General features: G+C 36.7%; 1 protein-coding gene across 1 annotated transcript; it reads right to left on the bottom strand.

Moving 5' to 3' along the window:
- Positions 1 to 3,698: 3,698 nt before the first annotated feature.
- LOC145608168 (ethylene-responsive transcription factor RAP2-3-like) lies at positions 3,699 to 6,312 on the bottom strand. The gene is made up of 2 exons (XM_081663779.1): positions 6,051 to 6,312; positions 3,699 to 4,439 (listed from the first exon to the last, which is right to left on the bottom strand). Exons 1-2 carry the CDS (start codon positions 6,211 to 6,213, stop codon positions 3,775 to 3,777), a joined length of 828 nt encoding a protein of 275 aa, XP_081519905.1. The 5' UTR covers positions 6,214 to 6,312; the 3' UTR covers positions 3,699 to 3,774.
- Between the last annotated feature and the right edge of the window lie 7,627 nt (positions 6,313 to 13,939).

Here is a 13,939-nt window from a genome sequence, read left to right as displayed (position 1 = left end):
TTATCGTAATATATGGACTAGTTGCTGATGTTGAAAGCTGATGTTGAAAGCTCCACTACAAAAATTTCAATCATTTGGTTCATGCATCTTTCCATAAGCTAATATACTTATATACATGATTTTTATTTTCCTTATTTTTTTTTATATGTTGGGTCACCAATTTTGTCCCCTTTATAACAACCTGATTAAAGGAAGTTCTATTAATATAAAACGGCTATTTTACCAAATGCCACTGACAAATTTAATAATTCACCAAATGCCATCGGACTTTTCAGAATTCACCAAATGCCACCGAGTTTTTAAAAAATTCACCCAGTGCCATTAATGACTAACGGCAGTTAACTTCGTTAGTCATTAAGGCTAATTATGCCACGTGGTGGCTTATGATTGGTTGCTTATTAAATTAGTAAATTAATTACTTAATAAAAGACTTAAAAAAAAACCACCCACCATGACTCAGCCCCAACCACCGTCTTTCACTGCCACCACCATATCCCCGCCTCCAGCCAGTCCCCACCGCGGCGGCGGCCATCCCTGAAGAACCGCGCCGGCCACCCAGGCTAGCCAGCCCGCACCGACGACACAATCCAGCCACCATTCCCGCGATTCGCAAACCCTCTTTCTCCCTCGAAAATCCCTCCCCTCCCCACCGCCGACGACCAAACCCCCCTCCCCTCCCCACGCCGGAGAACTCAAATAAGTTCATCCCCTCCGAGCTCTACCCTTTCAACCACCACGCCGGAACCCTAAATTAAAATCCCCAAAATCGAAATCTAGGGTTTTGACACCTTAAATCCCGAATTCGAAAACTCCTCCACTCTCCACTACTGGCGTCCATGATCCCTCCCCGCTGGAAAACCAAAACCGCCCCTCCCCCCCATCTCCAAACCCTGAACCACCTCGCTTAAACCCCAAAATCGAAAAACCTTAAATACGAAATTTAGGGTTTCGTTTTTGGAGATTTCAATTTTGGGGTTTTAGGGTGTCGAGGATGGTGGTTTAATGGGGGGAAGTGGATGGAGATGGTAGGGGGAGGGGGAAGGGTGGCCGCTGACAACAAAGAGGATGTTGTCGCCGGTGGGGGTGGGGGAAAGGGGTTGGGCTGGCGTAGGGGCGGTGGTGCGGTGGGAAGAGTGGGTGGGGTTTAGTTGTTTTTTTTTTTATTTTCTGATTTTAATTTTTTTATTTATTTATTTATTTTTTTTGAAAACTTCTTATTTTAATTTTTTTGATAAATAAAATAATAATAAAGTGAACCAATCATAAGCCACCACATGGCATAATTAGCCTTAATGACTAACAGAGTTAACTGTCGTAAGTCATTAATGGCACTGGGTGAATTTTTTAAAAACTCGGTGGCATTTGGTGAATTCTGAAAAGTCTGATGGCATTTGGTGAATTTTTAAATTTGTCAGTGGCATTTGGTGAAATAGCCGAATATAAAATTGAGCAATTGCGCAAATTGTGTAAATTCAGTTGTATGTCAATTGTCAATTAAGTACTATCACGTACTACCTCCGTTTCTTTTTAGTTGACACGTTTTGACTTTAGCACTATTCATCTACCTCCCTTTGACCGTATTTTGTGCTCTATACGTAATCAAAAATATAGTCATGTGGGATCTTGTTAGATTCGTCACGTTATGTACTTTCAAAGTATCAACTTTTCATAATTTTTGCTTATCGATTATTAAAGATATTGATGATTGAATAAGTGCATTGGCAAACGTGACTAAAGAAACGTGTCAACTAAAAGGAAACAGAGGAAGTATATATTATTTCGTGATCTTAACTAATGTTTATTTCTTGTACGTTATTTCTTGTACTTTATGATCGTAGTGATGTTGATTTCGCACTGCATCGAAATAATTATGGAGCGAGAGCATTTCCAATAGTTGTAATCTTGTAACATTGTAAGTTGGGACTTTAGTGAACAAATATCAACTTTATCTTTATTTTAGGAAATTTTGTGTAAAACTACCCTAAAGATAGGGTTATTTGTGAACAACTACCCAAATTTTTTTTATTTGTTTAGAACTACCCACAAGTTTGGAAACGTTTGGGTAGCACTATCCACTAATGTTTTCCGTCCAATTAAAATGTTATATTGACCCAATTTTTCACTTTTCTCAATTACAATGGCCAATTAATGCTAAAATAAGCCAAAACCCCAATTCAATTAAAACCCCAAACCTTAGAAATCAAAATTCCCAAAGAATTTAAAACTCATGAACCCTAAAATGAATTCTAATTAAAACCCTAATTAGGTTAATTAAGGTGAATTAAAACCTTTAAACAAACTCGGAGAGTTAATTGGGTGGCAAAAGTGAAAAAAGTGGGCTACAATAACGTCTTAATTGGACGGAAAATGTTCATGGGTAGTGCTACTCAAACTTTTTCAAACTTGTGGGTAGTTCTAAACAAATAAAAAAAATGGATAGTTGTTCACAAATGACCCTATCTTTTGGGTAGTTCTACACAAAATTTCCTTTATTTTATAATTTTGTACAATACTTCACCAAAAAAAAAAAAAATAATTTTGTACATATAATCGATATGGGTCGGCGGATCCTGGAGTACGTAGAGTTATAGATGTACCATGTACGACTTGTATTATTCCACCAAAAAAAAAAAAAAAAAATTAAGAAACTTATAATACTCCCTTCGTGTTTTTTTTTAAGTGATACATTTTCCATTTCCGCCCGTGTTTTTTTAAGTGATACATTTCCTTTTTTGGTAAATCAATACATTAAAATATTATATCTCTCTCCTCTCATGGTCCCCATCCAAACCCATTACTACTTTTTTATTATATCTTTCCTCTCACATATATTACTTTTCAATAAACTATTAACCCCACTATCTTTCTTTAATAATTTTTTAATACTCCACTACCTTACTTACCTCTTATTTTATTTAAGTCAATTAAATTGCCTAAAACTACGTGCCGGTCAATATGTATCACTTAAAAAAAACACGGAGGGAGTAAAGAGATTGTCCGCCTATAGACTCCAACCAATCTCTTCGATATTCCTACGAAAACAAAGTCAAGTCATCTGTCATCAAAGGATGGATTCATTGTACATGCAAAAACTAATACAACAATTGAAAAAAAAATTAATAACTCAAATTTTAGTTGACAAAATAGTGCTTCGCATTTTACGGAGTATTTTTAGTTTTTATTTTGTAAAATCAAAAGCATGATAAGCTCAAAAATTTTCAAAGTTTTTTTCTAAAAAAAAAATAAATAAATAAAGATAAGACTTGTGAACTATGTTAGCCAGCCAACCATCATAGTGTGAGGAGTGAGGACAGGTGTACGAAATGACAAAAGCCGCTTGCTTCAATTAACTCAAAACAAAATCAAACACAATTTGATAACTGCACCCTATTTTTTTTTAAGCAACACCGTAATACGGAGTACATATCTTTACACATGCATGCAATTACTCCAAACAGAATTACTGAAACATGCATATTTCACTATTTTTATTTAGCACTAACGCTAACTTTCAATTCAGAGTTCATATTTTATACACTCCCGTGAATGGTCCAGTATATAAGATGCCATTATTAGTATAATTTTGATTACTAACGTGATAATTAATTTTGAACAAAAGTGTATTACGAGTAGTTTAATTTGGGCAAAGTAGCAACTATCTCAAGATACTATACTAACTTTATGTACCATGTAGAAAGTATCAAAGTAAAAGGTCTTAAACATTACATTAACCCGTCTATACGTCACATTAATAAAAGTAAAGTAGCATCTAAATTAAAAAACAAACTTATAGTTAAATTGATCATAACCATTTATCATAGGAAACTCATCCATGACCCAGGGCAATCTCGCTGAGTCCGACTCAGCGAGTTCAGCCCCGTGGTCCAGACCAAGTAAAGATTCAAGGTCTAATATTTGCTGACTCAGCTCATTATTATTCAACCCATTCACAAAACCCTCTTCTGAAGTAAGATGGTCCACCCCATCTCCGTAGAATCCCATACTCATCACCGGCATCTGAGTCGACTCACTACTCAGCTGAGCCGACTCAATGCTAAGGGTTGACGACTCGGTGAAATCCGACCTGCAATGCCTCTTTGCAGCAGGTAGGAAGATCTCCTCCAACGGTGCCGTCGGCGATGGAGACGGTGGTGGTGGTGGGGTGTCTGGGAAGTTGAGCTTGGCCTTGTCGCCGCGAATCTTCTTCGCCGCGACATCATAGGCACGGGCAGCATCTTCAGGGGAGTTGAAGGTGCCGAGCCAGACCCGAACGCCTTGCCGTGGGTCTCGGATCTCGGCCGCCCATTTACCCCACGGACGCCGCCTTATACCTCGGTATATATTCTTCCGAGTTCGCCGAATTTGACTCGGGTTTGCAACTCGCTCCACTCGGTTGACATCCTCTTGATGAGCGTTCACCCCATCGGCATACGGCGAACCTAACGAATTCAAGACAAAACTATTACCAACATGACAACATCTTATATCATATTAGATCCTTATTAATAAATTAAATTTGTCCATTTCTATAATATGACTTCATTTTATTTATATAAGTAATACGGAGTATTAGTTGATCAAATATTTTGTTGATTCCTTAATTCTGCTATCTTCTGACATGAATTGAAGTTCATGCATCAATGCATGAACAAGAATCAAACATATTAAGGTGCTCTCTTTTTGTTTGTTGTAAACAAAAAACAAATAATGATAATGTATTTTATTTATCTTATCAACTCAATGGCATTTACTGTTTATCAATTATTATTCAATTTATCTCGGTTGTCCAAAGTTGTGTCGACATGATGTTGAAATAATGTAATTCCTCCATCCCTAAAACGACGACTTTTTTGGGAGTTTTCATGGGTATTAAGAAATTTAATTTAGAAGTATAAATGTAGGAAAAACTAATAAAAGTATATTGAAAAAATAAATTTATATCAGGTTTTCAAAAAAGTAGAGGGAGAAAGTAGTATAGTAGAATGGGAGGCTATTTAATGCAAAAATAGGATAAATATTTAAATGAGGAAGGAAATTTTACACAAATATTATTGCAAATAGGAGGCTATTTAATGCAAAAATAGGATAAATATTTTGGAACTAAAATTTGGCCAAAAGAGCTATTGTTTTAGAACAAAGGGAGTATTTATTTCGCAAAAAAAAAAAAAAAAAAAAAATTCACATAAAAAATGTTTATTCAACTTAATTCTTGTGCAATTTGCACCTAGAACGAATTACTTTAAGGGTATTTAAATAGAAAATTATTTGAAGTACTACATATACGAGCTAAAAAATTAAATACTAAAAAGAAGTAACATTAAAACTACGTAAGTAATAACACCAATCTAGGTGTACTTTTCTTACAAATTCTAAAAATTATACTGGATCATTAATCAATCCAATTATGTGATTTTTTCATAAAATTCTCAAATTTATACGTGATAACATTTTACAAATATATATATATATATATATATATATATATATATATATATATATATATATATATATATATATATATATATATATATATATGTATTTTTTTTTTTTTTTTTTTTTTTTTTTTTTTTTTGGTAAGGAAAAGGTTCCTACCGGGCTAAAAGCTCTCACAAATCTTCCCGACCCGGGTTAGTGGAAAAAAAATGATTATATGAAGCTAATAACATTGCACTTAGGCTGTATAATGCTTTATAGTTTATACAATAATAAAAATGTTTGCATTTTGTAACACAAAATTAATCTAACAACCAATACAAACGAAATAGAAATAGGATAGGTTATTAAATCCGTATAACATAAGACATAAAATAACATCCATTAACACATACGGAGTAATGAAACTCACAAACTATTTATTTATTTATTTTTTTTTTTTTTTTTGGGTGCAATACAAACTATCTTTATTAACTACTATAGCTCATTATAATCCTCTAATTTCTTTCATACTTTTGTTTTTTGATATTTTAATTTTATGTTACAAAACAAAAGTTAAACTAAAAAACAATATAAACTCGATGAAAAAGAAAAACAAAAAAAAAAAAAAGCCTTACCTTGTTGAGGGGTAAGAGCTGGTTGAGAAGAGCACGATGAGTTGGATTTAGGAGGAAAAGAGGTAAGAAGGTCGGCATCGAGCTCGGACCAGAGATCGTGAGTGGTAAGATTACGGCCGCGCTTGGCGGCGATAAGGTCGGAGATAATAGCGCCACCACACATTATGTTCAACACCTAATCTTCAACATTCAACTACTTTTTTCTAAGGTTGGGTTTGCTGAAGTAGATATGAAGAGAAAGAGAGGGATAAAAGGTGCAGAGGTTTGTTTATTTATAGAGAAAACAGAGACTGCTGATAACCGAAGATAAAGAAGTGACTACTACAGCCTAGAGAAGGCAATAATTAATGATAAGAGTAAATAAAACAAATGAGGGAATATATAAATTAGTATGGAATTGATTTATTGGGTAAAAGGATGTGCAAGTCACACTAGTACTGTCCAAGTTGTTGTGTTATTGCTCAACTTGGCTGCGTTTTTTAACGTCAAGTCGTCAACAAGATATCCTTGTCTATAATATACTCTATCCGTCCAGAATCATTGATACGGTAAAACTTGATATACTCCCTCCGTCCCATAATTACAGGCAAATGATTCTAAAAAGTGCGGTTTTTAAGGATGATGGAAAAAGTAGAAGAATATTGTATGGAAAAGCTAAAGAGTGAAGAATGTTGATAAAAAGTAGAGAATATTGTATGGAAAAGTTAAAAGATAGGTAATGATTTTTTAGGTATATGTGTATATTGTATGAAAAAGTGAAAAAGTAAGTAATGATTTTTTAGGTAAGTGTGTAATTTGTATGGAAAAAGGTAAAAAGTAAGTAATAATTGGGTGTTATTTTTAATAATAGGAGGATCATTTTGGGACACCCAAAATAATATATTTGCCTGTAATTATGGGACGGAGGGAGTACATGTCAATGAATTAATTTGAAGTTTTTCAATTTTTATTTATTTATTTTTTTTATTTTTTTATTTTTACAAAAGAACTAGGAAAGAAAGCTAATATTGAAATTTCAACAATTGCCTACGACGAGCACACCAAGCCAACCAGTGAATTGGTGAAACCCAATCCCGAGAAACTTTCCAAATCTGACACGCCAACAGGGAACGAACGGCGTCTCGCAAGTCTTGAATGAGCCACCAAACCGAAATGTCTAAAGACCCTCGATACGAGAGAAAAGAAAGGACAACAGCGCAATCCGTATGAATCCGGATTTTCAAGAAACCCTTGCGCACTGCATACTGAACCCCCATAAACAGGCCTGTAACTCAGAATGTAAAGCAAAACTCGCCATAAAAGCCGGACTCCCACCACCCAGGACCTCCAACGAGCAAAGGTCACGGATAACCCAGCCTGCCCCTGCTCTATATGTAGAACTATCCCAAGCCCCATCCACAGTCAAGCACAATGTGGGAAAAATATTAGGTAACCCCTGCAAGCAAAGCCACGGGACAGCCGACAAACCCGGACCAGCAGCCGAACGAGAACAAATTAAAGAGTTCTTCAGCTCCTGAGCTGAATACACCGATAATACCAGTCCTTAGCCAGACTCTCAATTGTACCAAGTGACCAGACTGCTTGCCTGAACCTCATCAGTTGGTTCCTAAAAAGCCAAATAGCCCAAAGAATAGCAAATAAAGCCATAGCCTTGTTTTCCGAACCAGACGAAGAGTAACAAGAAATAAAATTAGCCAACCAAACCCCAAAAGGTGAACACAACCAATTAATTTGTAGTTAAATATACAAGGTTGATATATATTACAAAATTTTGCATTAATACCTATTTAACAACATATTTCATACTCCCCCCCCCCCCCCCCGCCGCTCTTAAAATATTCCAAACTTGCAACTAATATGTAACGGATGAAGTAATTAAATTTATTTCACCTTATTAAAAATCTATGGTCAAAGTTACAACGTAAATAGTAAAAAATAAAAAAAAAAAAATTAACGTGTCAACTACTTGAAATAATAATTGTCTAAAATAAAAATAATAAATATTCTCATTTGAAATGATAATTGTCTAAAATAAAAATAATAAAAAAAAAATCTCTATTCTTTGCCAAAGCAACGCTCAGATATTCAAATGAGAATATTTTTATAAATTACGCTAAGCTTGTATTTGTTTATAGGTTTTGTACACATTTAAATATTTATTTACGTCCCCATTCAAACAAAAAATCTATTTACGTTATTCAAATATAATAGATGAGACACGTTAATATAGATTATCTCTATTTTTGTAGTTTGTTGACAATTTTAAATTGAGTTGGAATCCGTTTTTAGTTGAAAACAAACAATCCATTTTATAGATTAACGATGAAGATTCAAGGGAATTAGAAAATTTTCTGATCTTAATATATAAAAATAAGTTTTTCAGTGATAATTTTCCCTTTAGACCAATAAACTTCAGTTGAATTGATTAATAAATTTACAGGGTAAAATATCACTAATTTACAATGACTCTACTTGTTGTTTTTGATTTTTTATCAGTTATCTTGCTTTTCTTATTTATTTAAAGCAAAGGAAAAAAATATTTATTTAGAGTAGTTCTTATTGTTCTATATTTTGCTTGTTTCAGTTGTAGATTTTTTTTTAATAAATACAAGATAAATAATCTTAATATTTTGGGAAATTCTCAATGGTACTCTCCACTTTTCTTTTTTTCTCAATGGTAAATACTAAAATATCAAATTATTTCGGCAATCTATAATTTGTAAAACTAATTCAGCGGTAACATTAGTTAAGTATTTTAATTAACATTAACCATTATAATTTAAACGGAGGTAAAAAAAAATGTCTAAAATACCCCTATTTGAAAAAAAAAACCCGCCCACTTCTTCCCCCGGCCCTCCCCCAACCAGCCCAACCCTTACCTACCCACGACCCCGGGCTGCTATGTCCATTTTATATAGTGCTTTACCGGCCCCCGTCCCTTGGTCATATTTAATTAGGAGTATTTTTGGCTCTTTAATTTAGAGCCAATTTTATTACTAATATGCGTTAAGGGCTCGGCGAAGAAGAGTTCGAGGCAATAGACCAAGTATTCAAGGCCCCAAAGAGGGAATCCATATTAGGCCAACTATATGGCCCAATCGAAGATCCTTGGTTGCCCGAAGAGCTCGCCGGACCGGGTAGGCCCTCGCCCTGAGGCGCGTCCGACCGGGCGAGGTAGAAGAAAGAGAAGTGCTTTTTGCCAAGAGGCATGCCCAACTGTAGGGAATATTTCAAGCATTACGATAACCCCAAACTTGAACCCCACTGTGATCATACACTAAAGTACGGTGGCGTTCCAAAGGGAAAGACAAAGAGCAAAAAGAGTCGCCAACAAGTTTTAGGAACTTGTAAACCCAAAAGACAATCCAAAAGGACCATCAACTACTCCATAAGGTCTTGAACCAAATAGGGTCCGGGGATGAGGGTACGAATCCAATCTACAAAAGAAAGGACCCGCCCTATAAAATAGGCCTCTACTTTGTTCTGCTCGTATTCATGTGCGCTTTTCGAATAACATACAAACATCATATTGAACCTACCCTGTTTAACCTATGTTGGTTGAATATTAATGCACAAATAATACTATTATTGGCGATCACTTGAGTTAAAATCACATTAGCCTAAACCAAATTAATAATTATCTTATTAAGCGTGATTTCAAGTACAAATTCCCTTTAACAATCGTAAAAGGCGTGATCAAGCAATAACAATAATAAATATATCAAGCAACATAATAATAAACAATAATAACGATAATAGCACGATAAGGCATAATAAAGCTTAATAATAATAGCAAGATCCTAGGCATGATACTAACAAGATTAATAACAAATCCTAGCATGTCACTAAACAATAAAGATCAAAGCTTTAAACCTAACATGGTACTAACATGATATTAGAAAGGATAAAGGCACCCTAAACATGATACTAGAAAGCATAAAATAACATCCTAACATGATACTAGGAATTAAACATTAAAAGCATCCTAACATGACACTAGGAAGCATAAAACAATAATAAGCATGCGATCTACATTGTGAAAGAAATAGGAAGTAAGCTAATCTACTTACTTTGAAGCCTCGTACCTCTTTCTAATAACAAAATACACGAGTTAGTAAACTTCAATGAAAATAAATAAAGAATAATTAAAGAATTAAATTGAAATCAAATTAAACAAAGTTTTGACTAGTTTTGGACCAAACCCTCAGAAAATATCAAACCTTACACGTCTAGGGTGAAGGCAACTTCGAACTTGGCTAAGAGACTCTAAGTCTTGCGAATGCGGAATATTGTGTTTAAAAAAAACTAGTTTAGAAAGAGAGAGAGAAAGAAAGCATATATTGCTCAAGAGAGAAAAGAGAGAATTAAGGAAGAGTTAATGAGAATTGATGATTCTGAAAACAAGGATTCGGACCCTATTTATAATGAAAATAGTCCGGAAAATCATAGAATTTGATAAGGAATAAAACTACACGCTGTCGCCAGGAATCGACTCTGTCGCGAGGCGACAGGTTCTGTCGCGTGGCGACAGAGTCTGTCGTGTGGCGACAGACTTGTCGTTTGGCGACAACCTGTATTAGCGCGTTTTCTTCACGCGGAATCCGATCTTTAATCAACTTGATCTACGGAATCCGTACAGAAGATAAAATATGTATTTTTAAGATAATAAAACGATATTTTACTCCAAATAAAATTCTATTTTAAAATAATTAATTATTAAATCTAATAATATTAGAATTAAAAAGAACTTTCTAGAAACTTCTAGAAAACTATAATTAATCCTAATAATTTTAGGAATAATAATTAACATTGGGCCCTCCTCTAGATCATTGGGCCGTATTTAAATAATTAACCAGGCCCAGTTTTGTATTTTGGCCATAACTTCCTCAATATTCATCGGAATTGGGCTTATAATATATCGTTGGAAAGGTCTTTTCGAGCCCCATCCATCTACACTATTATTGGACCTTAATTATGGACCAAACTAAATTGGTTTGGCTATTTTCAAATAAATAAAGTCATTTTCAAAAACAGAGAGAAGAGAACTTTAATTAAAACTAAACCGCAACACTTGACTTTCAACCACTTTCACCTAATTCGATAACAGTACAACGTGAAAGGCATTCATCACTGGGTTTGGTTTTGGGGAGACACAAATGGGTGTCTACAGAAGCCCCCACTTTGACTGAGTTTGGAGAAACTTATGTTTCGAAAACAAAAGTCAAAGTATCGATAGGGACGGAGAATGATTCAAAACGTTCTGCGATTCCAAATCATTCTTATAACGCCGATACCTGCAAACTAATCATTAGTTAAAACAGATAAAAGAGTTAAGAAACGCGTATCTTGCACCGTCGAGCACACGTCTCTGAAAGTAACTATTTTGCTGTTGCTTTCGTTGTTTGTGACAACCTCCACAGTGCCTCGTGAACTCCATCGCTGAAGATAACCATATGTCGTCGTCTTCAATATTCTTGGTGACAATCCTCCACAGTATTTCGGGAACATCGTCGAAAATAACTGTATGTCGTCATCTTCTAGGTTGTGGCCGTACGTCGCCACGGCAGTGCATCGCCGCTATAGACAATCCCTTCTTTACCTTGAGGGACCGTCGAAGTTGACCTTGCTTCGCCATCTTCAAATTTTGTGACACTACCTCGCCACGGCCGTGCTTCGCCACTAGACAACTCCTCTCTATGTTGGGACATTGCCAAAGAATCATTTTGCTTATTGATCCTTAATATACTGTTATTTATCATTGTTTTTATATTTGTGCCAATACTTTGGTGCTTTTGCCTTTGTAAACCATTATTTCGGTGAACCAATATTTCGGTGCATTATTATGAGCCAATACTTAGGCGCTTTAAGCTAAGTGAGACGATCTTTTATCAAGTCGATCACTTAATGCATTCGCGATCAAGCTGACTGAATCATGTCAATTTGCTTAAAAGGGCTAACTGGCGTACCAAGGAACCCAAATTACTAAAATAGGCCCACAAAACCATAAGGAGGGGCTCAGTATTCTGTCGCCGCTCCTGCGCTGGCCAGAAATGTCTGTCGCGAGCTTTTGCTTCTGTCGCCGCGCGACAGAGTCTGTCGCCTCGCGACAATTCTGTCGTTTGGCGACAGAATCGGGGTTTTAAACCTGTCTTCTTCTTCATTTCTATTTCGCTGCTCTGCTTCTCAAAACTCACGAAAACTTCACTTTACTCGTTCTCGCTCATTTCTTAACCAAATTCGCTCAAACTTGTTGCAAATCGAAGCTTTTCTCATCTATTTTCCCGATCTATGTAAGTTTTGCTCAAACTCTACTCGGTTTTTGACGAATTATGCATTCTTGTTCGCGGTTTTTCGAAAAATTCGAAAACGTTCTTGCTTAATTTGCTTTGTTCGTTGAATTTTATGCCTTGAATTTGTTTAATTATGCTTTTATATTACCTTGGGAGTATTTTGAGACTTGTTTGACTCAATTTGGTGAAGAAACGGACGATTCACCATTGTTGGACCTCTTAAGGTCGTGAAGAACAATGTGGGTCGTTCTTTGCATTTTTTACTGCTTTTACTTGTACAATTTGTCACAATATTCATCATATGTTTGCAAGAAATTGTTTATTTGCTTGAAAAATGCTTCCATGCTCGTTTGAAATTTTTGCTCTGTTTTAGTACTACGTACTCTGTTTTGCGAACATAGTATCATGCGGCCTAGGCGAACCTTAGATACTGTAGAGCCTTAAAATTAATTACTTTTACATACTTTAGCATGGCTAGACGACGTGGTTCCAGTTCTCGGTCGAGAGACACGCGTCGAGAGGACGAGCCCACCAGCGAGGGCGAGGACGTGCCTTCTACTTCCAGGCTGGGTCTCATGCCGGACTGGGATGAGCGCACCCTGTTTCACGCGCCGGTTCATCATCTGTCGGAGCGAATCCGACGAGGTCTTGCGAGTGGGAGGACCCGTAGCCACGGCTCGGGTAATTCCACCATCATTTCTTTATACGACAACTTCATCAGCCGCGACGAAGGACTTCGTCGTCTTTGGGAGTCATGTGGATTGACTCCCCTGCTGCAGGCCACCCGGGCCATGTTTTCATATGATGGGGGTAACCTCGTCGTCTGAGCTTTGGTGGAGTTCTTTTGGGACACCACCAACACCTTTCATTTTCCCTAGGGTGAGATGACAGTCACTCTAGCTGACTTCAGCCTCATTACGGGGCTAGAGTTCCAGTCTACTCCTCTGCCTTTCGATGCTGGTGTCACCGTCTATTCGCCGGAGGTTCTGTAGTTGTTGGGGCTGATCGTTGTTCGGGCCCAGGCTGAGGCTCAGTCGGGACAGCTGAGTTCCCGATGTATTCGTCGCTGCACGCTGGCTGCAGCTTTTGAGGATGATGCGACCACCCGAGAGCAGCGGGTGCGCATCTTTGTGCAGGGATGTTTTCCCCTAATCGAGGTAGTAGAGTACTACTTTACTACCTGTCCGCTGTTCGCGACCTTCACTTGGTCGGGACGTATGACTGGGCCATCATGGCCTATGCGGACTTTCTACTGGGCTTGTGGCGTTCCTGTCGTCACAAGGCCCTGTCTGGAGAGGTAGCCCTTTCCAGTTTCTGGAGGGTCGTAGAGGTACATCTCCTTTCCTTTTTTAGGTTTTAATTCTAAATTTAGAAGCACAATCTTTACTGATTTTCATCTTTTCGTACAGATCTGGTTCTACGAGTATTTTCCCTCTCTCGCACCTGCGAGGCCTTCTCCTCGCGTGCTCCCCGTTGCTGCCAGTTGGGGAGGCCGCAGAGGTCCGCCGGAGTTGCTGCGCCTTCGAGAGATGATCCTCACGGTAGGTCTCTACAATTCATACTTTTTCTTTTATCATCTTTTGGTGTTAGTGTCTTATT

Source organism: Chenopodium album, chromosome 23 (genome assembly GCF_948465745.1).
Source record: "Chenopodium album chromosome 23, dcCheAlbu1.1, whole genome shotgun sequence".
NCBI classification, from domain to species: Eukaryota; Viridiplantae; Streptophyta; class Magnoliopsida; order Caryophyllales; family Amaranthaceae; genus Chenopodium; species Chenopodium album.
This window is presented reverse-complemented; position numbering and strand designations above follow the sequence as displayed.

Coding starts and splice junctions, on each gene's coding strand:
- LOC145608168 (XM_081663779.1), bottom strand. CDS start 6,213: ATGTGTGGTGGCGCTATTATCTCCGACCTTATCGCCGCCAAGCGCGGC. Junction 4,440..6,050: donor AGCTCTTACCCCTCAACAAG/GTAAGGCTTTTT, acceptor TGAATTCGTTAG/GTTCGCCGTATGCCGATGGG.